Source organism: Aphelocoma coerulescens, chromosome 1 (genome assembly GCF_041296385.1).
Source record: "Aphelocoma coerulescens isolate FSJ_1873_10779 chromosome 1, UR_Acoe_1.0, whole genome shotgun sequence".
Classification (NCBI taxonomy): Eukaryota; Metazoa; Chordata; class Aves; order Passeriformes; family Corvidae; genus Aphelocoma; species Aphelocoma coerulescens.
The window spans coordinates 4,598,805-4,626,611 of record NC_091013.1 but is presented as its reverse complement, the minus strand read 5'-3'; the positions used below and the strand labels follow the sequence as shown (position 1 = coordinate 4,626,611).

The 27,807-nt window shown below is 42.5% G+C and overlaps 1 protein-coding gene across 7 annotated transcripts in view; it reads left to right on the top strand.

The window, feature by feature from the left end:
- Positions 1-25,374, top strand: part of PRDM15 (PR/SET domain 15) — a 33,059-nt gene extending 7,685 nt beyond the window's left edge. For 2 of the 7 annotated variants that reach the window (XM_069017090.1, XM_069016663.1), the window contains exons 4-25: positions 2,406-2,559; positions 3,275-3,527; positions 4,663-4,788; positions 7,183-7,281; positions 8,061-8,288; positions 8,908-9,043; positions 10,091-10,272; positions 10,896-10,990; positions 11,752-11,839; positions 12,553-12,720; positions 13,873-13,967; positions 15,096-15,227; positions 15,608-15,742; positions 18,150-18,313; positions 18,751-18,830; positions 19,427-19,546; positions 20,241-20,372; positions 20,863-20,946; positions 21,536-21,711; positions 22,852-22,932; positions 23,273-23,485; positions 23,964-25,374. In XM_069017090.1, coding sequence (XP_068873191.1) covers positions 2,406-2,559; positions 3,275-3,527; positions 4,663-4,788; positions 7,183-7,281; positions 8,061-8,288; positions 8,908-9,043; positions 10,091-10,272; positions 10,896-10,990; positions 11,752-11,839; positions 12,553-12,720; positions 13,873-13,967; positions 15,096-15,227; positions 15,608-15,742; positions 18,150-18,313; positions 18,751-18,830; positions 19,427-19,546; positions 20,241-20,372; positions 20,863-20,946; positions 21,536-21,711; positions 22,852-22,932; positions 23,273-23,485; positions 23,964-24,440 — 3,418 coding nt within the window. In that variant the 3' untranslated portion in view covers positions 24,441-25,374. Of the gene's footprint in view, positions 1-2,405; positions 2,560-3,274; positions 3,528-4,662; positions 4,789-7,182; positions 7,282-8,060; positions 8,289-8,907; positions 9,044-10,090; positions 10,273-10,895; positions 10,991-11,751; positions 11,840-12,552; positions 12,721-13,872; positions 13,968-15,095; positions 15,228-15,607; positions 15,743-18,149; positions 18,314-18,750; positions 18,831-19,426; positions 19,547-20,240; positions 20,373-20,862; positions 20,947-21,535; positions 21,712-22,851; positions 22,933-23,272; positions 23,486-23,963 lie in introns of those variants that run through there. The other 5 variants (XM_069016911.1, XM_069016829.1, XM_069016751.1 and 2 more) reach the window with 5 other exon arrangements.
- Positions 25,375-27,807: the final 2,433 nt, after the last annotated feature.

The window sequence follows — 27,807 nt, the reverse complement described above, 5'->3', positions numbered from 1 at the left end:
TGTGTCCTCCTGCTTGCTATGAACTCTCTCATTCCTCCACTTAAGGAGCAAAACAAGTTGTTCTCATTATTGTGGGTCTTTGCAAATGATTAGGGGTAATAATTCTGTCAGCAGATCTGTGACAGCGCAGCAGAAACACTCAGGTTTGCCAGAAGAAACAAACAGACTCAATCTAGTTGGGAGAAAACAACACTGAGTAGTGATTTTCACAGGGAAAGACAATCAGGCACTGTCAGCAATATTCATATTAAGGTGTAAAATATAAGGCTAAGGAAAAGAACTAACTATTGATGTAGTACAGACCCAAAAAGGGAAGTGCTCAGATGGCTTTGTGTGTTGTATAATGCATGCAGGGCTTCCATATTTCCTCTTGGGAAGTTGCAAGCAGAAGACAGGCACGTGGGCAGCAGGTCTGGCACATCCTGGCTGCGTAGGCTGTGCTGTGTGTTCCCAGGACCATTTTGGAACAAATCCTGGATGTGCTGGCTCTGCCACGTGGGTGCCATGACCCCGTGGCCTGGGCAGGGTGCTCCTGGTGTTCTACCGTGTAAAGTGGCTGCACCTGGGCAGGAGCTGTCCCTTGCTTGTCTGAGCCTTCCCAGAAGAGGAATTTCCCTGCAGCTCCTGCCAGGCACTGCCTTCCTGTGCCTGGGAACCTGCCTTGGATGATCCCTTGCAGCAGCTGTTAATGGTTAACAGCCCTGACACTACAGGTGCTTGAGGGTAATTTAAAAATACCCCTTGGAATAATAGAAGCTGGTGAGGGAGGTGCTTTTCCTATACACAAAAAATGGGCAGTGCAGTACGTCTCTAGCCTGTACTAGACAGGTTCAATGACAAGTTAAACTATTATTTCCTACAGTTTTTTTCTGGTTTTTGCCTAGCAATTTAATGTGCTGATGTTCCAACTGGGAGTATTTGCAAATGTGGTGTATGCACTGATTTTCAGTCTCCTTTTGACATGCAAATGCTAAGTTTTCCCTAGTGGAAGTGTGGGCTGCTGGACCATAGACTTGAAAGCAGAATTTAAAATTGACTTTTTTACAGATAAATGTATTTATTTTCCTGAAGAGTTTTCAGCTGGAATCAGGTAAGATAAGAAAAGGAAAGAAGACATTTAATTGCAGCCTCTCCATCTGGGGAACAGTAGCTGAAAGTGAGTTATCTGAGGTTGAGGGCAAGTTTAACCACAAACTGAATATGAATCTTTTAAAAACAGTCTCCTTGCTTAACCACATATTTGTTGTTCCCTGTGTCTTACTGAATAGATAAAATGGATGCTTTATGGTTAGAAGTGTTGAGAAACATCTCCTGAACTTCTCTGTCTCTGACACGGCTTATTCTATGTTTCAAACTGAAAGCTTCCCCCCCCCAATTCATCTGCTTATCACTATGATTGCAATGTTTTTGTATTTCTCTTTGTCTAGGCAGTAAAGCAGTTCTGCCAGTGTCAACTTCCACAGAGTAGTCAGTAGCCTGTCTGATTATTTTTAGCTTTTCATCTGTTAGCACAGAGCTGAAAAAACAGAATTGCATTTGGTCTGTAAAACCAACACGGTAGAGCCAGTCATGTGAATTTTTGGAAGATATTCTGTGTGTATTGTATGTAGTAACAACACTTGCTACATGTAGCTCTTCTCAGAAGCTTGTTTGGGAAAAGAGAAAGGCTGGCAGCACAGAAGCACTTGTGACCAATGTGGTAGTGTTTGTAACAAGACAGAAGGGAAACTTCCAGGACTTCCATCTTAAGGGCTATGATCTGCATAAGGCTATGAAGTGTTAATTTGGGGAGGGATGGAGGTTATTTTTTTAACCAAAAATCTTTGGTCACAACCAAAGATCTGTAGATAAAGAGGATAATCTGTTTTAGAAGAGGCTTCAGGGTGTTCCAGTAAGAACTAAGATGAGCTAAACTGCTCATTTTTTTCATTTTTATGTGCTCTCCTGGAGAAGAGAAGGTTTCAAGGTTTCAGGGAGACCTTGCAGCAGCCTTTCAGTGTGTAAAGAGGGCTGCAGGAGAGCTGGAGAGGAACCTTTCCGCAGGAACTGTAGTGACAGGACAAGGGGGAATGGCCTGAGAGAAGGTTTAGATGAGGTATCAGGATTGAGCTTTTGCAAGGAATCACTGATTTGGCCCTCCTGCACTGCTAGTGTTGTTCCCCTCTATTTATAAATCCTCACAGAAGTTAGGGTGTGTTGAGCAGAAAACTTTGCTGTTCCCAGAGACTGGAGAAATCCCTGTTGATTTCTTTCTTCCATGGGTTCTGCAGTGTTGTCCAGTGAGTAACGGTTACTGGATGAGGTGATGTTCAGCCAAAGGTTGGACTTGATGCTCTCAGAAGTCTTTTCCAACCTAATTGATTCTGTGATTTTTGTTTTCCTCAATTCTCTCTTAATTTTTTTAGATCATCTCTGCCTTCTAATTTGGAGATAAGACAGCTGGAGGATGGGACTGAGGGAGTGTTTGCTCTGACTCAGCTGGTGAAACGTACCCAGTTTGGCCCCTTTGAATGCAAGAGAGTTCTCAAGCTGGAGAAGGAATCAGTTTTTCCCTTGAAGGTAAGGCACAGAACATGAAAAGCAATAGCAAGGAATCAGTTTTACCTGTGGTGAACTAATGCCATCTAATACTATGGAAAAAAAAAAAGATGTGTGTAGGGGGATTATTTGGAACATCTTTTAGGTGTGCCCTGTAAGAGATGAGCTAAACAAACATTCTCTGGGCAAGGTACAGAAGAACCAAAGTAGAAGCTCAGCTCTTTTAATGAGTCTCTTCAATTTGATTGAATTTGCCTAATGAGCCACATGTGCATTAGGTTTATGGAATATGCAGAATAAGTGGGTTTTTTTTCTTGCATTTGTTTTGTTCTTCTCTTGACAAGTTTTGGTAGGAAAAATGCTACATTAAGAATGGAATTCAGTCTTATTTTCCACTAATACCTAGCTCAGAAGTAAAGATTTAGAAATGTGCCTTGGGCTGATGGCTGTTTGGATACCCCTCCACTCATGTATCCAATAATTTTTTTGACAAACTGGTGGCTGTAGCAAGACTTATTGGGATAGGAGTTCAGTTTGTTCACATCTTGTCTGTCTCAGACTTACTCATCTGAACGTGTGACTAAGTGAAAGATGCCTCATGCAAGACTTGAGGCTTGCTTCATCCCTGATGTACATCGAAAAGAAACCACTGCAAAAGCACAAAATAATTTTTTTTTTCCCCTTAACTTTGTATCATTTCTCAAGGTTTTTATTCTGTGCACATTTTGCTTGGCAGGTGTTCCAGAAGGAAGGGCCCCTGGTGTATTTTGACACCACGAACGAAGATGATTGCAACTGGATGATGATGGTGCGCCCAGCCACCGAGTATGAGCATCAAAACTTAACTGCCTTCCAGCATGACAATGACATTTACTTCACCACCTCCCAGGACATCCCCCCAGGAACTGAGCTGCGAGTGTGGTATGCAGCTTTTTACGCCAAAAAAATGGAAAAGCCAGTGCTGAAGCAGGTCACTAGTGTTGCCAATGGTATGTGTGGGGGCCTTTCTTCCTTCCTAAGGGCCCAGTGCTGGCAGGGACTGATAGTCCCTGGCTGTTGGAGTTGACAGTGCTGTTTATCCAGTAGGCTCTTATCCTGCAGAGTCAGGCCAGCCTGCACAGTGGGTGCCCTGCAAGAGGAAAGCGTAGATTCTTCACTGTGATACAGCCAGGTTTTTACAAGCAGGTGGCCTAGTTAATGGCTCAGCCTCTTCAGAGTGAACAAACTGGATAAACAGTCCTTAACTAAAGAGTTGGTGGTCGTATCAAAAGCATTTCTGGGTAGAACAGCAAAGGAGCTCAATTCTCAGAGAAGTCAGCATGCAGATTTGCTAAAGAAGCCATTCTTCAGTTGCAGTGAAAATGTTTTGGTTTTGCACAGAACTGTTACACAGGTCTAAAAAACTACATTTGTCTTAATCAACCTCACATGGGACCCACTAGAGTAAGATCCATGTGGCTGTGCATTGGAAAGAAAGGCAGCAGATATTTTAGAATCTGAATTAGAATTGCCACAAGTCCATTGTTCTTTCTCTTTGTTTTCTCCTACTTTTCCATTTCTACAGCTGAAAGGCAAGATCCTTTAGCATTGCAAGGGTGTTTTCTGCCTGCTCTTGAGCTGGGAGTACTCCCTGGATGTTATTACTGCTCTGCTGGGTGTAATTTGGGGTGACAAATGCTTGGGGAGAGGCCACTGCCACCAGTGTCAGCTTTATGGCTGCCCTTGATCCTAAGCAGAGTCTCAAGTGCTGCAGCTGAACCAATGCACAGGTTGACAGACTTCTGAACTCTGAGATGCTTCCAGTTGGTATTAATTGAGAGGTTTCATCTTTTCCCTCTTCAGTTTAACCTGTTCATGTATTTTTGTGGGGTTATGGGTATTTAAAAATAGTGTTTAAGTATGCCCTGCCCTCTCTGTTCAGCACTTCCATTGTACACTCCAGGATATTTAAGGCACAGTGGATGAGATTCAGGTATAAGAATGCCCTGGTTAAAATTTTACATGAGAATGTTATTTGCAGGCCTGTTACAGAATAAAACTTTCTGACTATGGTTCCTGCCCTCAGCACAGAGCAAGAGTCAAAGGGTCTGGAAAGTAAAGATGAACTGTTTTTCCTCTTCACAGATACATCCTTGGTAGCAATGGAATTTGATAAAGAGGGGAATAATAAGGTCTCTTCAAAACCTTCATCTGCTGTCTTACCCCATAAAAAAAACAAGAAATCCAGCATACTAGCAGCTGATCCAGCAGGTATGCAAAATTACAGTGCTTTTAAGGGAGATAGAGGACAGACACAGATCTACTGATCTGTTAGGTGTAACACTTTCTACACATGTATTATGGATAAATAACTTTTGGCAAATACTGATTTAGAGAGGATTTGAAAGCCTGGATTTTTCTTTTTGTTTCCATGGGCACAGTGTTTAAAGTACATACACAGGTTAAAAAGTCAGAGGGGCCAATAAACTTTTAGGCAGATGATTTTCATGAAAACCACAAATGCTCCTGGCTTTAAGGGTGGTTAGTGTTAGGGTGGGGGCAATTCCAAAGAAAATCTTCATTCTTCCTATGCAAAGTGTAGTAATTCAAATGATCAGGCCAGGTTCTAGAAGAAAACATGAGACTGTGGGTAAATGTTTGGAAATGGCAAGAACACTGGCCATCCCCAAATTACAATAATACCACAGTATATGCCACTATTAGAGTTCAGACTGTTCTAGATTACAGAAACTCAAATCTAAATAAACTTAGAAGCAATACATACCCTCTTGGCAAAGCACCTATGGCTGAGGAAGTACCTGGTAGTGTCATAGGAGCTCTGTCCCAAGGATTCCTTACAAAGCAGTGTTTCCCCCACCCAGTCTCTGCTAAGTGGAACAGGGAAATTAAGAACCCACTTAATGCCAAGAGTGTACAAAAAGTACACTCAAGAGTACACAGGATCAAAAGAAAACCATTCTGAGTCTGCTCTTTAAGAGGTTATTTTCTTAAATTTTGCTTACTAGTAGTAAAAGTAGCCAGGAGGAGAGGAGGGGAGTTGTTGCAGATGTGTACAGAACAATTCATCAGAGGATCTGTTTGCCAGCTTGGATTCTGTCACAGCTGAACTGTGAAGTTGACTGGAGAGTTGGCTTTCAATTTGGCATTATTGATTTTTTGGGGGGGTAAACCATGAAGAATTGGAGCAGCCCCTCCTACATCCTTCACCCTATTGCCTGAAAGGCCCAACTTCAATAGAAACAAAATGCTGCCTATTGTATTTTGGGAACCCTGAAGTGTTCCCACTGATGTAGTGTTTTGGTGCTTCCGAAACAAAATTTTCTTCTTTTGATTCTGTTTACCTCAAGTCATACCAAGCAGTTGCCAGCTGTCAGATGTGTGGTTCCAAGTCAGCCAGGTTGCCCTGCAGCTGCCCTGGAAGCCTGAGGAAGTGGGAACTTAAAAAAGACCTCACTCTTCCTGTCAAACCAGTGCAAGGAGCAAGGGAAGTGCAGAGTCAGGGACAATTAACTTACACAGAATCTTGGTTTGCTGCTTTTGTCCTCCTGGACAGAGCCCTCAAGAAGTTCTTCATGTAGCCTGTGAAGAAGGAATTTCTGTTGCTGCATTGCCAAGTCATTTCTTATTTATTTATTTATTGCAGCGTGGCTGAGATCACACCTCTGTAGTGCAGAGTGTTGAATGTATCTTGTAGCAGGAAACAACCTCTGCCTCAGAGAATCTTTTATTTTGGTTTAAGAGCCAACACTGAAAAGAAAGAAAAACTTTACTGTCCCTTTACATATGGGGTTCTCGGGCAGAGAGAGTTGAACTGACATTTAGTGATGATCCAGGAAATCCGTGGCAGAAACTGAGGCACAATTTGAATTCCCTGTGCTGCCATTCACTTACCCTGACTTCAATGTCATCCTCCTCTGGAGGAAGAGTCTGGTATACTGTGGAATATTCAGCTTTTTGTGTGCCAGAAAAGTATCTGAATCAGTCCAGATTTATCAGATCCTCTTGACAAATCCAAAGATATAATCTAAGGACTGAAATACAGAGGACTGTGAACAGAGTGACTTTTCCCATTTTATTTTCTTTATCCCAGTGCCATTTTTGCCCTAATTTCTTCATTTTCTACACCTTTCTTGAGTTGATGTGTTAATTAAAGTATCAATATGGTCATTTCATAGCACATCAAATTAATGAAACTGCTCAAACCCAGGTTTTCATTGTCCTCACCCTTACTTCCATTAATCCAAATGTTCTTACTCTGCAATGCCCTTCACAGAGAGCAAGGAGGCTTCTCCTGCTTCTGTCCTCAGCTAACCTAGAGGAAGACTGGTAACTCTGGTTTTAAAGGTGCTAAAAATTGCTTTATGTCATGCCTTTTATGAGCACAGTTCTTTAGAAAGAGATAAAGGGACCCTCAGGACTTTACAAGATCATTGGTACTCTCTCCTGGCATCATTTATATCTTCTGATGTTTCAACTCTTCATGTTTGGAAAATCCTGAAGTGGTCCCAGCTGCCCTCCAAGGGCCTCTTGCTGCTTAAATTGTACCTTGTGATACTCAGGGAGTTATTGCAAGACAAACAAAGCTACAGGGGTTTACCACCTTCCCATTTTCAAAGCTTTTCAGTATTTCTTGTTGTGATTTAGTGAACACTCCAGAAGGCAGTGGAACAGCAGAAGCAAAGCCCAACCAGTGGACGTGTAAAGTGTGTTCATCAGCTTTCCAAGAGCCCCAGCTGCTGACAGGTAGGAAGTGCTAGAAACTCGTGGGAGAGCACTGAGAATCATCAGCAGAGTTCTGCTCTTCCACAGCTGTGAAGCCAGGCACCATCCGTGGTGCAGCAAGATAGAAGTTTCAAATTCCATGTTCCTTTAAGGAAAGGAGTAGTAGGGAAGGTAGAACAGGGATATTTTGGATGTTTTGAGCATGGCAGCATTCAGTTTCTGGACAAACAACTGTAATGTTGAATCTACAAGAAATAAAACCGTGATCTAAGGGAGGATGTGACTGTCAGGAAAATAAAGAACAGGGAGCATGAGCAGTGTAAAGGTCAGTGATGCCAGGTCATACTTTGTGGTACTGTCCAGCTGGTATTTGTGGCACAGATTAAGTCAAGGTAATGAAGTACATATGTTTTTCTTCATTTCTTTCACAGCTATTTTATGCAGTTTTCAGAAGAATTTAAAATTATTTAGAAGCTTTGGCCATTTGATAAATCATTTTTGAAAAGGGGACTTAGGTCAGTAAATAACTGGGGCATTTGGAAAAATGTACCCATTATTAGAAACACAAACTTCTTACTGTGGTATCAACAAATCTCTTTAAAAGTGCAGTTCTTGTGACTGTTTAATAAACTGTATGCTTCGATTTGTGAAGTTACTGTGACTGCTTTTGAAATAATTTGAAGTAAGTCTCTGCAAAGTGAGATGGACCTGATAGATGAGCTTCAGCTGTTTCCATTTGAGCATTTTGAGGATAATTTCTTCCTCTTTCTTCTTTTCTTCTGTTCTTTCCATCCACCCAGAGCATTTGCTGAGTCACCTGGAACAAGCCAAAGGTGCCCCCCCCAGCAGCCAAAATGATGCTGAGAAAGCAGAGAAAGCAGCAGAGGCTGCACCAGCAGATCAGCTGGTGGCAAGTGATGAAGCCAGTGCCAGCACAGACTCGAGGAGAAAGGCCAGGAGGGGAAGAAAGGCCAAAACAGCCAAAGTAGAGCCACCTCTTGTCATTGATGAAGAGAAAGATTTTGCAGGTAAAACATAAATCCAGAAAATGCTAAGCAATACATCCACTTATACATCTGTGTCGATGGCTTTGCAGAAAGGGACTAAAAAGCAGCAGAGAGACAAGATGGAGGATTTTAGTTAGATCACTAAAGCTGCCAATTTACAAGTTTTGTTAATTATTTCTGGGGGCCTTTCTGCTGTAGGTGTTGCAACACCTTCACTCAGATCACCTACATTCTCCTGTGAGTGGTTATGAGACCTGCAAGAAGGAACAGGAGAGGAAGCATCCTTCCTCTCAAAAGGACAAATCTTTCTCTCTGTACCTTAATTTTAGTCTAGAAAGGGCCTTACCTTGCTTGAAGGGATGGTCTAATAGGAAATTCCATGATTCATGCTCAACTGACCCTTCAGTAATAGCTTGGAAAGGTAAGAAGTTACAAAAACGTGAGATGTCCCTGCCCAAGGCAGGGGGTTGGATTAGATGACTTCTAAGAGTCCCAACCCACACTGTTCAATGATTTGTTTGAATGTGTTTGTGGACAATTATTTTGTCCAGGACCACATCTTATTACAAATTCTGCATTTGAGGTTTTACTTCCAGCTGTCCACATTTGTGCTCTATTTATTTCTGTGGTGTGTTCGCAGTGGAACGCGTGGCTGACGCTGTCACCGAGGTCCCTCCAGAAGAGGTGGCCCTGCTTCCAGCTCCAGAAGAGAGGATTATGGATTTGGTTTTAGGAAAGATGCCCAGCACCACAAACAGCATCAGCTCAGTAACAAAGTAAGTGTTCTGGGATGCAGAATTTCCTCTAAGTCGTAGCTAAGATGATGTAGCATGCAACAGTTCTGCTCGACTTCTGGGCCCACAGATGCTCTTTTCTACCAGCATAAAATTGTGTGCTGCTGCTACAAGAGGTGGTTTTGAGTGCCACTTGTACACTGGAAGACGGTGGTAGGATTTTGGAACATAACATAAATGAAAATTTCTTTGTTCATCGTGTTACTGCTTTTATTCAACGTGTTTCCAAAAGGCTCCTGCAGCTGCAAGGTGAAATTTACTCCCATTGAATGTTAGTGATAAGACAGGCAAAGAGATTTGTTCTTTCAGAATATATTAATCATTATTATTATTCAGTCTTGCTTGTCATCTTAGCTCATGAATGACTTCATGTTGATTTTGCATGTGATACTTCAGATTTAGAGCAGTGGGAGGGGAAAACTTCAGTATAACAGAACCTCAGGGAGACAATCTTAAGTATCACTTGATTAATTCAGATCCTTTTATGCCTTTTTGTCTTGGTAAAATTGGCCTTTTGAATTTTTTTTTTTTTTGTATAATAGAGCCCTCAATTTTTCAGAATTAGCTAGTAATGGTATATATTGAAGTCCTTAGCAGACACAGAGCCATCAAAAAGGCATTTCAGCAGGTGGTTGTGCTGGGAAATGGCACAGTGCTTCTTGGCACCCTGCTGCCCTCTGCTCAAATACACTTTTTATGTGGGGGCTGCCAAACTTCATAAGCTGAGATAGTGCTGATGTTTTCAGAGGATGAGCAAAGTGGATCCTTTCTGTTCCTCTGAGGGGCCTGCAAAGAGAATCTCTGCTGCTGCTTTTTTGCTTCGCTGGTGCTGGGTGAAGATAATTTGGAGGGAGTGACATCTGCAGCTTCCAGGGGGTGGCCAGAGGGGCACCTTGGAGCTGGGGCAGCTCCATCCAGGCCCCCTCCCTCCTGCCAGGAGCTGAGCACTCCTCTAGCTTTTGCCAGCTGGTGGTACTCTGTTGCAACCTGTGGGATAGCTTTCAGTCCCTGCCTTTTTCTCTAATCCAGTAGGTTTGTTCATCACCAAAACACCATGTCCCTCAAAAGAAGTTTAATTCTCTCCAGTAGACACGGAATTCGGAGGAAGCTGATAAAGCAGCTGGGGGAGCACAAGAGAGTCTATCAGTGCAGCATCTGCAGTAAGATCTTCCAGAACAGCAGCAACCTCAGCAGGCACATCCGTTCTCACGGTGGGTTGGCTTTTCCCTTGCCTGGGCATTGATTTTTGTGTCTTGGTTTCACCTTTGAGTTAAACAGCAGGGCTCGTTTTAGGTATTGGGATACATATTTATAAGAGAGCTGGTTTTGCTTTTTTCTTTCTTTTAACTCTCGCTAGGAAACTATTTTCAGACCAAAGCATGAGAAGATGGTAGTGCAAAATTGAAGTTAAAAGCATTTAAAATTTGAATTAGGTACATCTTTTAAATGAGGGCAAGGATGTGATGTTTTTTCCAAGGCTCTTATTGTCTTTGAATATATACATAAATATCACCCCCACCTTCACAGGCACATGGGTGACATAGCTGTGTGAATGTCAGCTGAGTGTTTTTCCACCTGTGATCTGCAATTCCAGGGGTCTGTGTCCTATTGTAAGGGTTCCATGAAAAATCATCACTGAAAAAAGGGTGGGGGAACTAAACCAAAATTGTTGGAAATGGTTAAAATCCCCAACTTAGATCTCCTGAATTACTAAATTTTTCATCACTAGCCTGTTTGTTTGCAGTTGCTTGTGCTTTGGTTTCCGCTGTCTTGCCTGGAGTTGGTTATTATCAATCACTGACTACTTCCCTTTCATCTTGGTTGATCCCCTCAGGTGACAAACTGTTTAAATGTGAGGAATGTGCAAAGCTGTTCAGCAGGAAGGAGAGCTTGAAGCAGCACGTTTCATACAAGCACAGCAGGAATGAAGTGAGTGCAAGGGGCTCTCAGGCTCTTGCAGGGTTTATGTGGAAAGGCACAGTGAGATTCCAGGTGTGAGCTGGGCAGCTCCATGTGAGCAGGTATCCCATGTGAGTGACAAAGGACAGAGAGGGAGTGGTAACATCTTATCTTAGAATAATTGATGAATTTGAAATGTGCTTTTGAGCATATGCAAGCCCTTTTCCTGTAGAAAACTGCTTTCAGGCATCACTTCCAGCAAGACAAGCTGGAATTAGCTGGACCTGCATGATACAGAGGTGAGATCTGACTTGAGTTATGCTGCCAGATAGGGTTGTTCCAGTTTGCTTGTCCTGTTTCATTTCTCCCCACCTATTGTTCCTTTAATGTGTGAACTCTGCCTTTCGGTGCTGCTGCCATAGAAATATTAAACACACCTGTAGTGGCACCTTATTAGTGAAGATTCCCATTGTTGCTTGGCACCAGGGTCCTTAATGCTCAGATTGCTGCCATCTCTTCTGGAAGATGAGTCAGATCACATCTTCCTTCTCAAACATTCTGTGTTGGACCAGGGGAATATCAGGAAAGCTGTTATATCCACACAGGTGCGTGGCCTTAGGGGTTCTTTTGTAGCTCACATGGCAGGATGATACAGCATCAGAATTTTGCACCACTGTGTGGTTAAATGCCCTCTTAAAGAAATAAAAATTGGAAAGGACAGAAAACAGAGAGGGTATTTGAGGTTTAGAATTTCTCTGTCAGAGGTGACTTCTCCTATTTGTGACTTGCAGGTGGACAGTGAGTACAGATACAAGTGCACCACGTGTGAAAAGGCCTTTCGGATAGAGAGTGCGTTGGAATTCCACAACTGCAGGACAGGTGAGAATGGAGAACTGTTCCTGTGGCATCTCTGCTCCATTCTGGGAAGATGTCCCCAAATCCATCTCAGCAGAGAAACTACAGAAAGGCAGTAGGGATTTAGGGTTTTGTCATCATCACAAGAAGCAATCTGGTTGTTTGATCAGAAAAGTGTAACCAATCATCTGTAGAGCAACACATCCACTTAAGAATTGGGTTTTTTTTAGTATCTTCTGCTCACCTGTGTAATATCTTCACTGGTGTTTCCTTTGTTCACAGATACTCTTCATCATCTCTGTTTAATTTTTTCCCCTGAAACTAAGTTCCTCCTCATTCCTCTGAAACAGAGGAACTGGAAAGGGGACCAGTACTATTGATAGTTTGCAGTTTTCAGGGATTACAGTTTCCTTCAGCTTTCTCCTGCTTTATACTTGCAGTAGTCTCTAAATGTTTTTTTTCTTAGTATCACTACAACCTGTCCTGTTCTTCCATAGCCATCCCTTGTGGTTACTCATATTATTTATGCTGAGTGATTTTATGCTCAGAAAATGACATCCTGGTTACTTCTATGCCCCCCAATAATGTTCAGTCCAGAATCACCCAGGTAATTGCCCTTAGAGCATAGTGATGGAGTACATGTTAAAACCCAGATCCAACAAAAGAACCATCTGTCTCACAAACATACAAAATCTATTTTCAGCTGTAAAGAGCTGCATGGTTTCTCTTGCTTGCAGATGACAAGACATTCCAGTGTGAGATGTGTTTCAGATTCTTCTCTACAAACAGCAACCTTTCGAAACACAAGAAGAAGCACGGGGATAAGAAGTTTGCATGTGAGATCTGCAATAAGATGTTTTACAGGAAGGATGTCATGCTGGACCATCAAAGACGGCACTTGGAAGGTAAATTTACTGCAGATCAACCTAATTATTACTCTTGAAACAGCAGTAGAGGTGGGCAGGTTAAGGAAATGAGTGTGTGCATTAGATTCTTCTGGATGGTAGCTGTCTTATTATTATTATTATCAGTTACCTGATCAAGAGTTGCAAGTTTCAGCAAAATGTGACATTTATGAAAAATATCAGTAGTGGATCCAGTGCTACTAACAGTCATGTGAAAGCTGCATGGCTTATTATGCATCAGTTTAGACTGGGTGATTTTAATTATGTATTTTTCTTTCTTTGCAATCTATTCTTTCTGTTTCAAAATTTATGTAGCAGCTTGAAAAACTGAAGGCAGCGTTAACTTGCCATGTACAGCTGAGAGTGACTACTATATAAATATAGTGTCAGTAGAATGTTGTCTTTGAAACACTTGAAAATATATGAAAATGAGATTAGGAGAGTTTACTGTTCAAAATCTCAAGCATCTAAGTATGTTACAGGTACTCAAAAACTGGAAAAAGTTGGTAGATTGGTAAATATGTATTAGAATGCCTTTAGTGATCTAGATGATAAAACCAAAGGTGATTTAAAAAAAACGCAGCCAGATTGTCTAATTTGTGTCATGAACCAGAGGAGAGCCAGAGGACAGGGGGTTGTATGACAGTGGCAGTGCCTCATTTTTAGCTGTCACAGAGGAGCTGGAGCCCTCTGCCCTTCTGGAAGCAGCAGAGAAAGAGGTCTGAAATCCTCTCTGAGCATTAAAGCTGATGCTGGATGGTTGTACCTCTCCTTAGAGATTCCCTCTCCTCTCCTTCTCATTGAGGGTGAATTTCTGGGCCACATACCAGATTGAAGTGCCAAGGCCTACTAGGTCTGCCTGTTTCCTGGTGTTGACAAAAATGTTTTTGAAAGAAGTGTCTTCAGACACTTTACAGTTGGTTTAATAACCAGTAAGTTGTAATACATCACTTTGGCAGGCTGCTTCTGCAATCTTAAAACACTCTTTTAATTTAGAAACCACCCTTTCATTAGCAATTAAACCCTGCATTGAGGCCCTTCCCAGTGTTTCACTCTTCTTCCCAGTCTCCTCCTGAAGAGGCCTGCAGACTGGAGTGGAAAGCCATGGTTTATTTCTTGTTTTGTTTTTTTGATGGGGACTGTTGTGTTAAGGGGTGAGGCGTGTGAAGAGAGAAGACTTTGAGCACAGCACGGAGAACATGGTTCGCTACAAGAAGGAGCCCTCGGGGTGCCCTGTGTGTGGGAAGGTATGAGCTTGTGCCAGCTGTGCCATGAGAGGCTCTGCATTGTAGCTCCAGGGGTGCTGCAGCTCAGTCTAGAGCAGAGAAGACTGAGGGGATCCATCCATGCATTTAAATATCCCCAAGGGGTGTCAGAGGATGGTGCCAGGCTCTTTTTGGTGGTGCCCAGCAACAGCACGAGGAGCAGTGGCCATAAAATAAAACACAAGAAGTTCCACCTCAACATGGGGAAGAAATTCCTCACATTGAGGGTGGCAGAGCTCTGGAACAGCTGCCCAGGGAGGGTGTGGAGTCCAGTCAAGACATTCCTCTTCAGACACCTGTAGCTCTATTATTTATCCAAGCCCATTGTGGCCATGGATGGTGGGAGCTGTTAGGACAAAGATAAAAATGCATTTCAGGCAAGTGCATTTCTCAGGACATGCAGCACAATGTAGAGTGTCACATGGCCTCTGTGTGTGTCAGTGGAATCTCATGGCTTATGTTATTTAAAGTGGAGTTTTTCTGGGTGGTTGTAAACAGCTGGAACTGACTGTGTGCATTGGAAATCCTTTTCCATGGGGAATAGAAGTGAATTCATGGTGTAGTCATGACACAGTTGCATTTGGATGTTCAGCACTCATGATCTTAAGTCATTGTTGTCACAAGGAGTGTGGGTTTAACTTGTGACTTTATAAATATTTAATGATTCATGGTGCAAAAGGTACTCAAGCACTCTTAAGCTGCTGTGTAGCCCTCTGGTTTTGATGCTTTGGATATGTTTCATTTCAATCAAGGTAGATTTTGTGGCTTTATCTTTTTAGAGATAGATGGAACATTCATGATTCAAAAAACACAGTTTAAACATTCCAAATTCTGCCCTGTGTAATTCTGGTGCAGCTTTTTTTGGAAGTCCACCCCTCATGAATGGCCAGTTTCAGTCAGTTCCTTGGAACTGTGCCCCTGGATTTTGCCATGCCAGCAGTTTCGAGGCAGACTGCTGGCTGGTTAACAGCAGCTCCTGCGTGTTTCTGGCCAGAATTAATAAAAAAGACAGTCAGTGTGTTCTGTGCTGTCCATTGGATAAGTTGCAAAGAACTGTAGCCCTGCTGGACGTGATCCAAAAATCTTTCCTTCCTTCTCTTTTCCTTTCAGGTATTTTCATGTAGGAGCAATATGAACAAACACCTTCTAACACATGGAGACAAGAAATACACGTGTGAGATCTGTGGGCGTAAATTTTTCAGGGTGGATGTGTTGAGAGATCACATTCATGTCCATTTTAAGGTATTCTGTTAATAATCAATTAGTAAAGGTAGATTGTTTTGACAACACTGAATTGTAAGGAATTAAAGGGGAATTGTATCGCTCAGTGGTGCTCATAAAGATGCTTTTATAGATGTAATATTGTACCAACTGAGTCTCCTTACATTAAAGTTCCTTTTATATGCAAAAAAAATAATATTAGTTGTTTGAATAAACAGTTACTTCTTGTGTGGTCCTGGACAGAGAAGCTCTGGCTTGAATGAGACAGGAGGATATTTTAAATTAATAATATTACAGCAGTTAGTGCAAAGCAGTCTGCATGGCAACAAAAGGTGACCAGGTATTACCTTCTGAAGAAGTTTAGTCTATTAAAACAAAATATTCTTTCCCACTTTACACAGGACATAGCCCTGATGGATGATCACCAGAGGGAAGAGTTCATTGGTAAAATTGGAATCTCATCTGAGGAAAACGATGACAACTCTGATGAAAGTGCAGATTCAGAGCCTCACAAGTATAGCTGCAAAAGGTGCCAGGTAGCTTTAAATACTTTCAAATTAACTTGTTTTGGGATGGGGGAGGGAGTGGAGGTGTCTATAAATCATTCAGAATTTTAAATAACATTAAGGACTCTCAAAGGGAAGTCCAGTCCACAGGTCTGCTGTCTTCTGCAGTGCTGTTACCTCTAATCTGTGAACTGGGGCTATTCCATAAGAATTGAGGTGGTATCCAGTTAGGGGGATGCTAGACACTTAAAAAAAAGGACAGATACTTCCACTTCCCTGTGTGGAAGAAACCAAGCAAAACTGGATGAAGGATCAGTAAAGGAACACTCACATCTTGGACTACCTTTTGATTATCTGCAACTTAAAATGGTTACAGCATTTCTGATTGATAGAGTCCACAAAAGGATTAATTTTTATGAGACCAGATGGTCCTCTAGTGGATCTCCAGTTTGGAGGAGTAAGGCTGCTGTTTATGCCCAGTGTGACTGCTTATTCTTGCCCTACTCCATTACTAACAGGATGGTGTTGGAGGTGCTGCTGGAACATAATTTACTCAGTTGTCAGCTGAGAGGGGAAGACTTTTTAAACCTCTCACTGTGTGGCTTTTGCCAGTTTGTAAAGAAATAACAGAGCCCTTAAGGACTCTGTGCCCTTCCTGGCTGAGCACACTGGGCTGGGGCAGGTGGGTGCAAAACCAGTCAGTGAGAACAGCAAAACTGACACAGGGTCAGGGGAATTTTGGTAGTTTAGCCACTGAACTGACCCCTGGAAATCAGAGCTTATTTCACAGCCCACACTTAATGTGGTGAAAGTTCTTACTCTATCTTCATTTTAAGACCTGGGGATAATATTATTTCAGTTTTCTGTTCTTATCTGAGAGCTGGTTTTAAGTGCAAACTGATTTTAAGCTTATGTCAGTAAACATGAGAAGGTATGGTGTCACAGCTGTTAATTATGTGTTTGCTTTCACTGTGCTGATTTTCCTGCCTGACACTTCATGGGTACATAAACTATGTAAAATTGTGTGCTTCCAAGTGGGGGCAGTTGAGCCATTCAAATCAGAAAGATCTTTTTGGAAGTTGGGGGTTTTTTAGTGCTTTTGCAGGTGTTTGTGAAGTAAATTGTGTAAGGAAACAGCTGTGGGAAATGGGATTTGATATGAGAAGATGGGGACACTGCACAGCCAAAAGCAGAACAATATACAGATAAGACTTGGAGAAATCTCTCTTCTGAGCTCTTAAAAATCTATTTTTTTTCTGGTCTCAAAGTACATCTTCACCAAGCTGTACAGTGCTGTCAGAAATACCCTGATTAGTTCCAAAATTGGAGCAAGAGGTCATGTCATTATGGCACTTCACCCTGACATGCTGGAGCATATATGGATATGCTGGAGCACATCTGGATGTGCACATCTGGAGCTCAGTAGTGCAGCACCTGTCTGTTGTAGCTGCGGCACTTCCAGAAGCTGAGCCAGAGTCACTGCCCTGCAGTGCCTGGAAATTCCAGCCCTTCTGGAGCTGCTGCCAAAGCTGACGGTGCAGACAGGAGCTCACCATGCTCCTAGAGCCCAGCAGACTTTTTCTCCATCTGTGACATCCTGGTTACCACAGAATACTCTGAGTTGGAAGGGATCCTCAAAGTGCATCATGTCCAGCTCCTGGCCCTGCACAGAACCCATCCCCAGGAGTCACCATGTGTCCAAGAGCACTGTCCAAACACTCTTTGAGCTCTGTTAGGCTGATGCTGTGACCACTGCCCTGGGGAGCTGTTCAGTGCCCAACCACCCTCTGGGGAAAGAACCTTTTCCTGATATCCAACCTAAACCTCCCCTGACACAACCCCAGGCCGTTCATTCAGATCCTGTCACTGTCACCACAGGGCAGAGATCAGTGCCTGCCCCTCCTCTGCCCATCACGAGGAACTTGTGACTGCAGTGAGGTCTCCCGTCAGTCTCCTCCAGGCTGAACAGACCAAGTGCCCTCAGCTGATCCCCATATAGCTTCCCCTCAAGGCCCTTCACCATCTTTGTAGCTCCCCTCTGGACACTTTAATAGTTCAATATCTTCTTCATATTGTGGTGACCAAAACTGCTGACAGTACTCAAGGTGAGCTGGTGGAGGTTAAACATGGCTCTCCCTCAAGGCTGTTCCTCAGTGCACGAACAGCTTGAGGTCCTCTTCTTGTGCAGAAGTGGAGATACCATCTCCAGCTAGAGAAAAGAGTGAATTGATGTCCTGTAGCAGCGTGCTTGTAATGTTCAAAGAGTTTCAGGCCTAAATCCAGCTCTCACAGATTTTTCATCCAATGGCACACAGGATCTTTAGTGGTACAGGGGATATTTATGTCTGCTTGAGATCCTGGCATCGTGTTACCTGCTCATTGCTGTGCCCCAGGGTTTTTTTTTCCCCCTTCCATTCACTATTGGTTCCTTCCCCAGCTGACCTTTGGCAGAGGGAAGGAGTACCTGAAGCACATCATGGACGTGCACAAGGAGAAGGGTTATGGCTGCAGCATCTGCAACCGGCGCTTCGCCTTGAAGGCCACGTACCACGCACACATGGTCATCCACAGGGAGAACCTGCCCGACCCCAACGTGCAGAAGTAAGACTTGTTCCACTCAGAAGAGCTGTCTTTTTGGAGTTCTAATGGCTCTGCCAGCTGGGATGTTTTTAGAGAATTTGGCTGTACTGAAATAACTGTGTAATGACGGTTAAAATGTTTATTAAAAGCTTGAAATGTGTGTCACTAGTGATTGGCTACACACAGATTGATGAGTCTACAGCCCCCTGGTTTGGGCTTTGCAAAGTATAAATCAATGATTTTAATAAATGTTTTTTTAAAAAATTTGAGTGTATAGCAATGCCAGGCTGCTCCAAGCTTGCAGTCAGCTTAGGTGTTTCTTAAGGCTCGGTTGAAAAACAGTTCAAGAAACTTTTATAGTCATTAGTATTAGCACATGAAATACACTTGGTGGCAGAGATGCCTGAGAATCACCTCTGCCTCAAGAAAAGAATTACAGTTTTTGTTTCTGGTTTCAGATACATCCATCCATGTGAAATCTGTGGGAGGATTTTTAACAGTATAGGAAATCTGGAAAGACATAAGCTTATACATACAGGTAAAAATGTTGTCTTTCTTTATCAATACTAAAGAAAAATTTCTGTTGCCAGTGCTTCCCTTTTATTTTATTTTTTTTTTTGCTAGAGAATTTTCACTCTAAGTTACAGATAGATATATATGGTAAATATTATATTTATGCTTTTAGAGTAAACCAGTATTCTAAAGCAGGTAATATTAATGAAGAGATTAGATCTGGACACACAATCCAAATTCCTCATTAATATGTTGCAGGATTCACCTAATCCCTGTATTCTGTTTTCCCCAAATTCTTATCCATGCCACCTTCTCACCATTACACAGGCTGAAACCTGCTACTGCAAAATCATTTTTAACAGCTCATTACTATTTCATGCTATTTAGTCTTCTCTTACCTCAGGCTTTATCTTTTTTTTTTTCTCACACAGAAAGCCAGCTTTTCTCTCTCTTCAAAATCTTCTAATTTAGTTTGGGCTACAATATGCATGAAAAGTGTGGTTGTCAGCACAGGTGGGCTGTTGCCCTCTAATTCACCACTTTATTCAATTTTTTAGGAGATGCACATTACTCATTAACATCTTTTTTTTGTTTACGTTGTCTTTTAAATTTATTTTCAAGGTGTAAAAAGTCATGCTTGTGAGCAATGTGGCAAATCATTTGCTAGAAAAGACATGTTAAAAGAACATATGCGAGTCCATGATAATATCCGAGAATACTTGTGTGCAGAATGTGGCAAAGGTATGTCTGATGCCTTGTTTTCCATTCCTTGTGATACTGAGTAGCAGGTGAATATCTGAATTAAAACAACTTCCATGCTGAGAGTAGTGGCAGTGCTGTAAATCCTGCATTTTTGAGAGGTGGAAACTGTATGAATCAGGAGCATTATGGTTGCATGAGCTGCCCTAATTTCGTACAGTGTGGTTTCATGGCCTGTAAGACAGCACTGATTTTAGCAGCAGTTGCTTCTGTCAGGTTGTGGAATGCCTGATTTGCAGCACAAAAGTGAATGCAGGTTGATTTTTTTTCATTCTGGTCTGTTTTCAGGCTTAAGAAGTAGAGTAATTTCTCTCTGTAAGAGCCTTAAAAGTCGCTTTGACTTTTTTAATTGCTCATGTTATAACTTGAACAAATCTGAGCTGGTATTTTAGTGAAAGGCAGTAGTCAATCTGACACTTCTGAGGATGTTTTTTTTAATCTTTGCTTGTCCCTGCTGTTTTGCTTCTCTGTCAGTGGTTACTCAGATTTTTACCAGAGCTTTTTTCTGGAATTAAAATAATAATGATAATGTGCACTGCTACATAGACAATTAAAAATATGCAACTGTGGACTTGCAGCAAATATAAAATAGAGCTGTTGGTTAACAACATGAGCCTGAGTTCTCCCCTAAAGGTGGGAGTGATGGGCTAAGTGTCCTGTACCTGCTGTTGCACAGGAATGAAGACAAAACATGCCCTTCGTCACCACATGAAGCTTCACAAAGGGATTAAGGAATACGAGTGCAAGGAATGTCACCGAAAATTTGCACAGAAAGTCAACATGCTGAAGCATTACAAGAGACACACAGGTGAGGACTCCAAAGATGGACAAAAGTTGCACTGGATCAGTTAAATGCCTCCTATGAAAATTCTTACATAGAACAGTCAGAAAGTATGAGAAAAACTAATAAAATATGCATATTCTGCTCTTTGAAAAGTGAGATTTTGTCCTGTTCTCAGCCAGGACCACTTGTTCTGCAAATAAATGCAGTTTAGTTGGTTTCAGGTTTGGCTTTTTTTTTAGGTTCTTGGTCTAGAGTAGGTCTAGAGTGTTGGGTTTGTTTTTGTTTGTCATTTCCTAAAACAAAATTTTACCCCCCACATCAGTTTCTCTTGGATTTATTTTCTGCCAGATATAGTGGAATGACTTAGATAAAAACAGCTGCTGAGGCTGGGCTTCTGCCTTTTTAGTCTGTGATTTCTGTTTGTTTTTTTTTTAATGTTACTAATAAGAGACTCAGAATTGTCCCAGATAGCTTTAGGCTGCTTTCACAGGTGCCAAATGTGCTTTTCATGCAGGAATCAAAGATTTCATGTGTGAGCTCTGTGGCAAGACATTCAGTGAGAGAAATACAATGGAGACTCACAAGTTGATTCATACAGGTAAACCCCCTAAAAAACAGCATCCAGCAAAAATACCTTAGCTTTGCTCCCTAGCTTTGCTCCCTAGCTTTGCTCCCTAGCTTTGCTCCCTAGCTTTGCTCCTTAGCTTTGCTCCCTAGCTTTGCTCCTTAGCTTTGCTCCTTAGCTTTGCTCCTTAGCTTTGCTCCCTAGCTTTGCTCCCTAGCTTTGCTCCCTAGCTTTGCTCCCTAGCTTTGCTCCCTAGCTTTGCTCCTTAGCTTTGCTCCTTAGCTTTGCTCCTTAGCTTTGCTCCTTAGCTTTGCTCCTTAGCTTTGCTCCTTAGCTTTGCTCCTTAGCTTTGCTCCTTAGCTTTGCTCCTTAGCTTTGCTCCTTAGCTTTGCTCCTTAGCTTTGCTCCTTAGCTTTGCTCCTTAGCTTTGCTCCTTAGCTTTGCTCCTTAGCTTTGCTCCTTAGCTTTGCTCCTTAGCTTTGCTCCTTAGCTTTGCTCTAGACTGGCCAGTCTTGGAACTAGTGTTCCACATCCTGTCACCAAACATAAATTGTTCCTCTCGTTGAGGTGTTGGCAGTACAATGCTCATCCATTGGGTTTCCTTCCTTCCTTCTGCCACCAGTAGGAAAACAGTGGACGTGTTCAGTGTGTGATAAGAAGTATGTCACTGATTACATGCTGCAGAAGCACATCCAGCTCACCCATGACAAGGTGGAAGCCCAGAGCTGTCAGCTGTGTGGGACAAAGGTTTCTACCAGGGCGTCCATGAGTCGACACATGAGGCGTAAACACCCAGAGGTGAGGGAGTTTGTGTGGTGGATGGTGGAAATTTTTTTTTTTTAAAGAATGTTTATGGTCTTTGGTGACTTGGAAAGAATTACTTTGTTTTCCTCTCTCTCTTTTTTTCTGCTCTTTTGGGCCCAATTTTACATATTGTCTGTGAAACATGGACTTAGCTGAATCAGCCATTTCACTGTGTTTTAGTAGTAAATATATCTGATTCTCAGTCCCTAAAAATGAAGTTCTTCTGATTATGTAAATCTCTTTTCTGCCTCAGCTTAAATATATGTTTTTTCATGTTTTGTCTCCATCCATTAGTGAGTATAAAGGATTCTTTTTTCCACATTGTGTTTTCTGTATTCAGAAATGATCTGAAAGAAGTGGTGAATAGAGAGGTGATGGCAGCATCTGCTGATGACACAAAATTATTCTCAGTATTAAAAGATGAATGCTGACTGGAGAGAATCTGGGTTAGAGGGATGTTTTGTCTGACCCCAATGGGGTTTTTTCTATGTTCTAAATTTCTGAATAGCTATTGTATTTCTCCTCAGTGTTTCTTGTTTAGGTTTGACTAAGGCTTGTCTGTTCCCTTTGAGGCTGCTTTTATTTTTTTAACTACCAATTTATCATTAGCATTGCTTTGCTGTTTTATCATGATGACTGTGAAGGAAGTCAACAGAATGCTTTGTTTATTGATTTGGGGATTTAAAATGCAGCTACATATCTGAAGTCCAGAGGGCAATTTGTCTCTATTCTTTGATGAGCTGAGATGTGTAGATTCATCTGAAAATAATGAAGTAGGACACAGTTGATAGGTTTATAAATTGAAATGCTAACATAATACTTTTTTTTTTCCAAACACGTTGTTTTCTGTAGAATTCATCACTTCCCAGAGGGTTGTGTTCTGTCTAGAATATGAAAATGGACATGTTCTTTTATTGTGTTTATGTTTTGCTGGATTTCAGCAAAAAGGAAAAGATGATATGCCAAAAGGTTATATGAAAAAAGCCACAGTTAACTTCCTCTTTTAAAAACTGTGCATAAAATGTTAGATTACATCATTTTTGCTTGGTGACAGGGTTTATTAGGGAAGTGCTGTGCTGTTTGGCTGTGGTTTGCACTGCTGCAGTTCTCCAGCTGACACCTCTTTGTGTTCAGATCCTTTCAGTGAGGATTGATGATTTAGAGCCCCTGCCAGAGACGACGACCATTGATGCCTCTTCAATTGGGATTGTTCAGGTGGGTCCCAGGTCTGCTGGAGGGTGAGGTGGGACATCACTTTTTGGGTACATAGCCTAGCTGGGCGTGGGCTGATGGGTGAGGAATGTGCTTTTTTAGAGAGTCAGCCCCAGTGGAACATGTCCAAGCAGCCACAAGCTGCTGATCTGCTTGGTTGTATAACAGGGGTGCTGGCAAAACATAATTACAGGGTGAGGTCTCAATCCCTGGGGTCAGGATTTTGCTAAAGTTTGTTTCTCCGCTTGAGAACTGACAGTAAACCAGCTTCAGGTGATTGTCTCTTTCTTGGAACTCACTAAGCAAAAGGACTTGATGTTTTGTTTGGAAATGTTTGCTCCAGCCGGAATTAGCCCTGGAACAGGGTGAGCTACCAGAAGGGAAGCAGCACATAAAAACTCCCAAACGTGGCCAGAAACGAAAACAAAAGTCTGGGGAGGAGGAGGAAGCTCAAGTGCCTGAGGACCCTGCCTTCAGTGAATACACAGAGAAGGAAGGTGAATTCACTGGGAATGTTGGAGATGAGACTAATTCAGCTGTACAGAGCATCCAACAGGTGAGCTGCAGGAGGAGAGGGTGATGGGTGGCATTGATTAGAGGGATAACCCTTCCTTTGGTTAAAAAAAATCACAGAAGAGTGTTTGAAACATTTGGAGCTGATTGGATAAATTGTGGTAACACAAAGATGAATAGAGACTTTAAAAACCCGTGAAGTTGGATCTCCAAGCTCCTCATGTTTGTTTTCATTTCCTCTGGTGTTAGCATCAACTCGTTTGCTGGCTCTCAAGTAACTGGCTGAAGCTGTGATTAAAAGACTGAAAGTTAATTTGGCTGCTTGTTTTAAATGTTGCATATCCCTCTCTCCCATCACCATCTTACTTCTGTGTTTGGAAACTGCTACATTCCAAGTTTCCCACACAGATGGGAATGTAGGACTTCTCTTGCTGGCATCGCCTGAGCCCACCAGCACTTCCCTGATTTTGGTGGTCACTTGGAAGCTGCAAGGCTGAGGTCACCTTTGTGTTTCTCCTCAGGTCGTGGTGACCCTCAGCGACCCAAACGTCACAGCCCCGTCCAGCTCCGTGGGGCTCACCAACATCACCGTCACCCCCATCACCACGGCAGCCGGCACCCAGTTCACCAACCTGCAGCCCGTGGCCGTGGGCCACCTGAGCGCCCCGGAGCGCCAGCTGCAGCTGGACAACTCCATCCTGACCGTCACCTTCGACACCGTCAGCGGCTCGGCCATGCTGCACAACCGCCAGAGTGACATTCAGCTCCCGCCGCAGCCCGAGGCGCCCAACCCCCAGTCCGTGGCCCATTTCATAAACCTGACCACCCTGGTGAACTCCATTGCTCCCCTGGGCAACCAGATCACAGATCAGCACCCCCTGGCCTGGAGGTCAGTGCCTCAGACTGATGTCCTGCAGCCCCCGGCGCCGGCCACGCCGCAGCAGCCGGGCCAGCAGCCGGTTCAGACAGAGCAGCAGCAGCAGATGTACAGCTACTAATTTATACTTGGGAAAGTGCTGGCATGGACAGTACTCAGAGACAAAAAAAAAAAACCACACAGACCTTTGGAACATTTCTAATAGGATTGTTTGCTGGATACCAAACAGAGATGGGAAAATGTTTATACAACGAAATTTAAGCTGAAATTGGCAGATCGCCCTGCAACACCCTGGTCTGAGATACTCACGCTGTCTCTAGACCTTGCACTGTCTTAAAAAATAACAGAAAGGAAAACAAAACAAAACAAAAAAATCTCACCACAAATTTAGTAGCCCCTTGCAGTTGTGCAGTAAGATTGAGATTTGACAGGTGCATCATCACACACCTTAACCAAAGCAGGGAAATCCTAAATTTTACAGCACTTGTGATGTACAAAAACCCTTTCAGCCATACCATGTCACTTCTTTCGAAGTCTGGAAATGACATCTGAAGACCTTGTTCACAGTGGGTGGAATGTACTTGTGGTCAGCTGGTAGAGACTGAAATGTGAAGACACAAAGGGGCAAAAGAAGAATTGTCTTTGTTTCTTATCTTCTTTAGGTCTTGTATCTAACAACATCGGTAAAGTAGGTGGAATTTGGGGGTTTGGGGTGGGCATGAGTGTGGTGTGGAAGAAAATATTACCAGTTATTTCCATTTTAGTCATGGGAAAAAAACCCTGTACCCATCCCACAGTGTTAGTGCTACTTGAGCCAGAGACCTGGTCTAATGCTGAAGCAAACTTTTATGGTCTTCTAGTCCAGTTCCAATCAAACCAATTACAAACTGAAAGAAGAATGTGAGACAGTTTTATGTCATTTTTCAAACCTGCTCTTTCAATCTTGCTTTTAGCTAATAGGCCTGAAGAGCAATCGGTCCCCTTTGATGAAGTTCAGGATGTGAATTTTTTTCAATTAGACTTATTTCATCGCGTAATAAACATTTGAGAAAGCATTCTTTTTATATATATATACATACACATATATATATATATAGCCTTTGTACTTTACTGTGTGTTCCTGGTGAGTATTTGTGTGAAAAACACTGTTGCCAATACGATCCATTAATTTTTTCATCCCCGTGTTGCCCTTTCTCACAGAAATAACATGTGGATTCTGTTCCTTCTGTTCCCAAAACTTCCTTCCAAAGTTCACAGCCACACACAGGATTGTGTGAAGTGCAAGAAAAAGGAATGTCTGAAGCATATTCTGTGTCCTGCCACGTGGAGTCAGTGTGCCCCAGTGTAATGGGCGAGGTTTGCATGACTGTTGGGGATGCAGATCGTGGGTTGGGTCAGACACATCTTTGCTGCCAGTTCACCTTCATTCCATTCTCCACTCATGGATGTGCAGTCTGGCCTTTTGCATGTCGAGAAGATAGTATTATTCCCACAGGGAAAATGAGCTGATAGCAGAAAGGAATAAACTAAATATATATATATGTATGTGTGTATATATATATATATATATATAAAATGTTATTGCCTGGAATCCTGAAGGGCAAACCCAGCTGAGGCTGGAGAACAAGGTCCTTTGGGGCAGCAGACTGAGCCACAGAACTGTGCTGAAGGGTTTTTTTTCCTGAGGATAAAGCAGCTGCTGTGTCTGACAGGGAGGATGGATTGGTGGTGGTTGTAAAAATCCTGTCTGTGCCTATCGTATTTATGAAAAAGTTCTATGTTTTAGTGAAAACTTGAGTAAGAACGACTTCAGCTTTGAAAGTCTCTATTAACACGGACTACTTGACCCCTAAAGGTTGCCTTATAATCTCTACAACACATTCTCCCAAAGTATAAATGTCTGGATATTAAAATTAACCTCTGATGGTTTTCTTGGTGCCATGGCTGTGTCCAGAGGCTTGGTATGCCAGGTTCTGTGTAAAGCTGCAGGACATGGATAGGAAAGGGGTTGCTGGTGACAGATTTTGTGTGTCAGAGGAGCAGAACTACTTTTATTTAAATGTCAACAAGTCTATAAAATACCTGCATGGGAGGCACCAGTATTTGATGGGACAGGGATGCATATCAGAAAGAGGAGGTTCCTTTCAGCAGTGTAGGGAAGAGAATTTTTCATTCCCTACCCTCTTCTGTCTTCCTTAGGTACTTCTCACACAAATACTGTGAGATCCTGTAATTTTTTAGCCTCCCACTATCCTGAGTACAGTTCCTGGACTATTTCACCACTGGCTTGAGCTAGTTCAGTTTCTCCTCTGTCCTATCCACAAATGCTTCTGTTTCACACCAAAGCCACTGGGCAAGAGGAAGCCAGGTTTTATTTATGAAATATATTGTTTATGTACTTGAAACTTTTTTTTCTCCCTGTGTTTGGTGCCTAATTGGTAAAGGCACATTATCTTTTTGGCAGGGTACTATGGAGAGAGGGGAAAAAAGGGAAGGAAAGCAAATGGAGAGCTCCTAGGTCGAGTTGTTGTGGTAAATACAGGATTTCTACAAGATCAAAGTTTTGTTGAGATGCATGTAAATGGTGATTAAGCTTTTAATTGGGGAGGAAGAGGTTTTTTGCCTTAGCAGAGTCCATCTGCTCCGTGCTGATACTACTGACAGTGGCATTTGTGCTGCACTGAATCAACCTGCATCATTTTAACACATAATTTCCAGTTTGATAAGAATTGCACTCAGAGTTAATCAACCATTAGAGACCTCTCTGGCTTCACAAAATCTCTGTATCCTAATGTGATCCCCTGGGTTTCTGTACTCTTAGGGGGTCTGGCATCCCTCCCTTGCTGCCTGGCCTCCATATCCCCATCCAGGGAATAGGATCTTGCCTTTCTGGCAGTGGTTGATTCCAGGTGATTTTAGAAGGAATGATCAGTAAGTACTTGCATGTAATTGCTTGCATGCTGGTGGTCACATAGAAATGTCCCTCTTCAGTCTCTCAGTATCCCCAAAATCATAGAACAGCCCAGGCTGGGAGGCACCTCCAAAGATGATCTGGTCTGGCCTTTTTTGGGGAAACGGAGCGTAGGTGGGGTGATAGAATCATAAAATCATCATTAACCAGCATCCTGTCTGATTGCATCTTTAAAACCTTTAGTGGCACATCTCTGGGAAGGTTGTTCCAGTGGGTGATTGTTCCTACTGGAAAAATGACCTTAAATAATGTTCAGGAGAGGAAAATACAACCACTGGAAAGGCTGTTGTTAGGCCAGGCACGAGAAAGCTCTCTAAAAGCTGATCTTCCCAGAGCACTGCTTTGAGACAGGAGCGTGACTTTCACCACAGCCCTTGCTGTGGTGCCTCATCATCTCCCAGCATGATTTTATTATTACTACTGTTATTAACATCCCTATGAGAAAACAACTGTATCTTGGGTGTGCTGCACCATGAAAGAAAGAAATTTAGAACAAGTTCTTCTGTTTGCTTTTGTT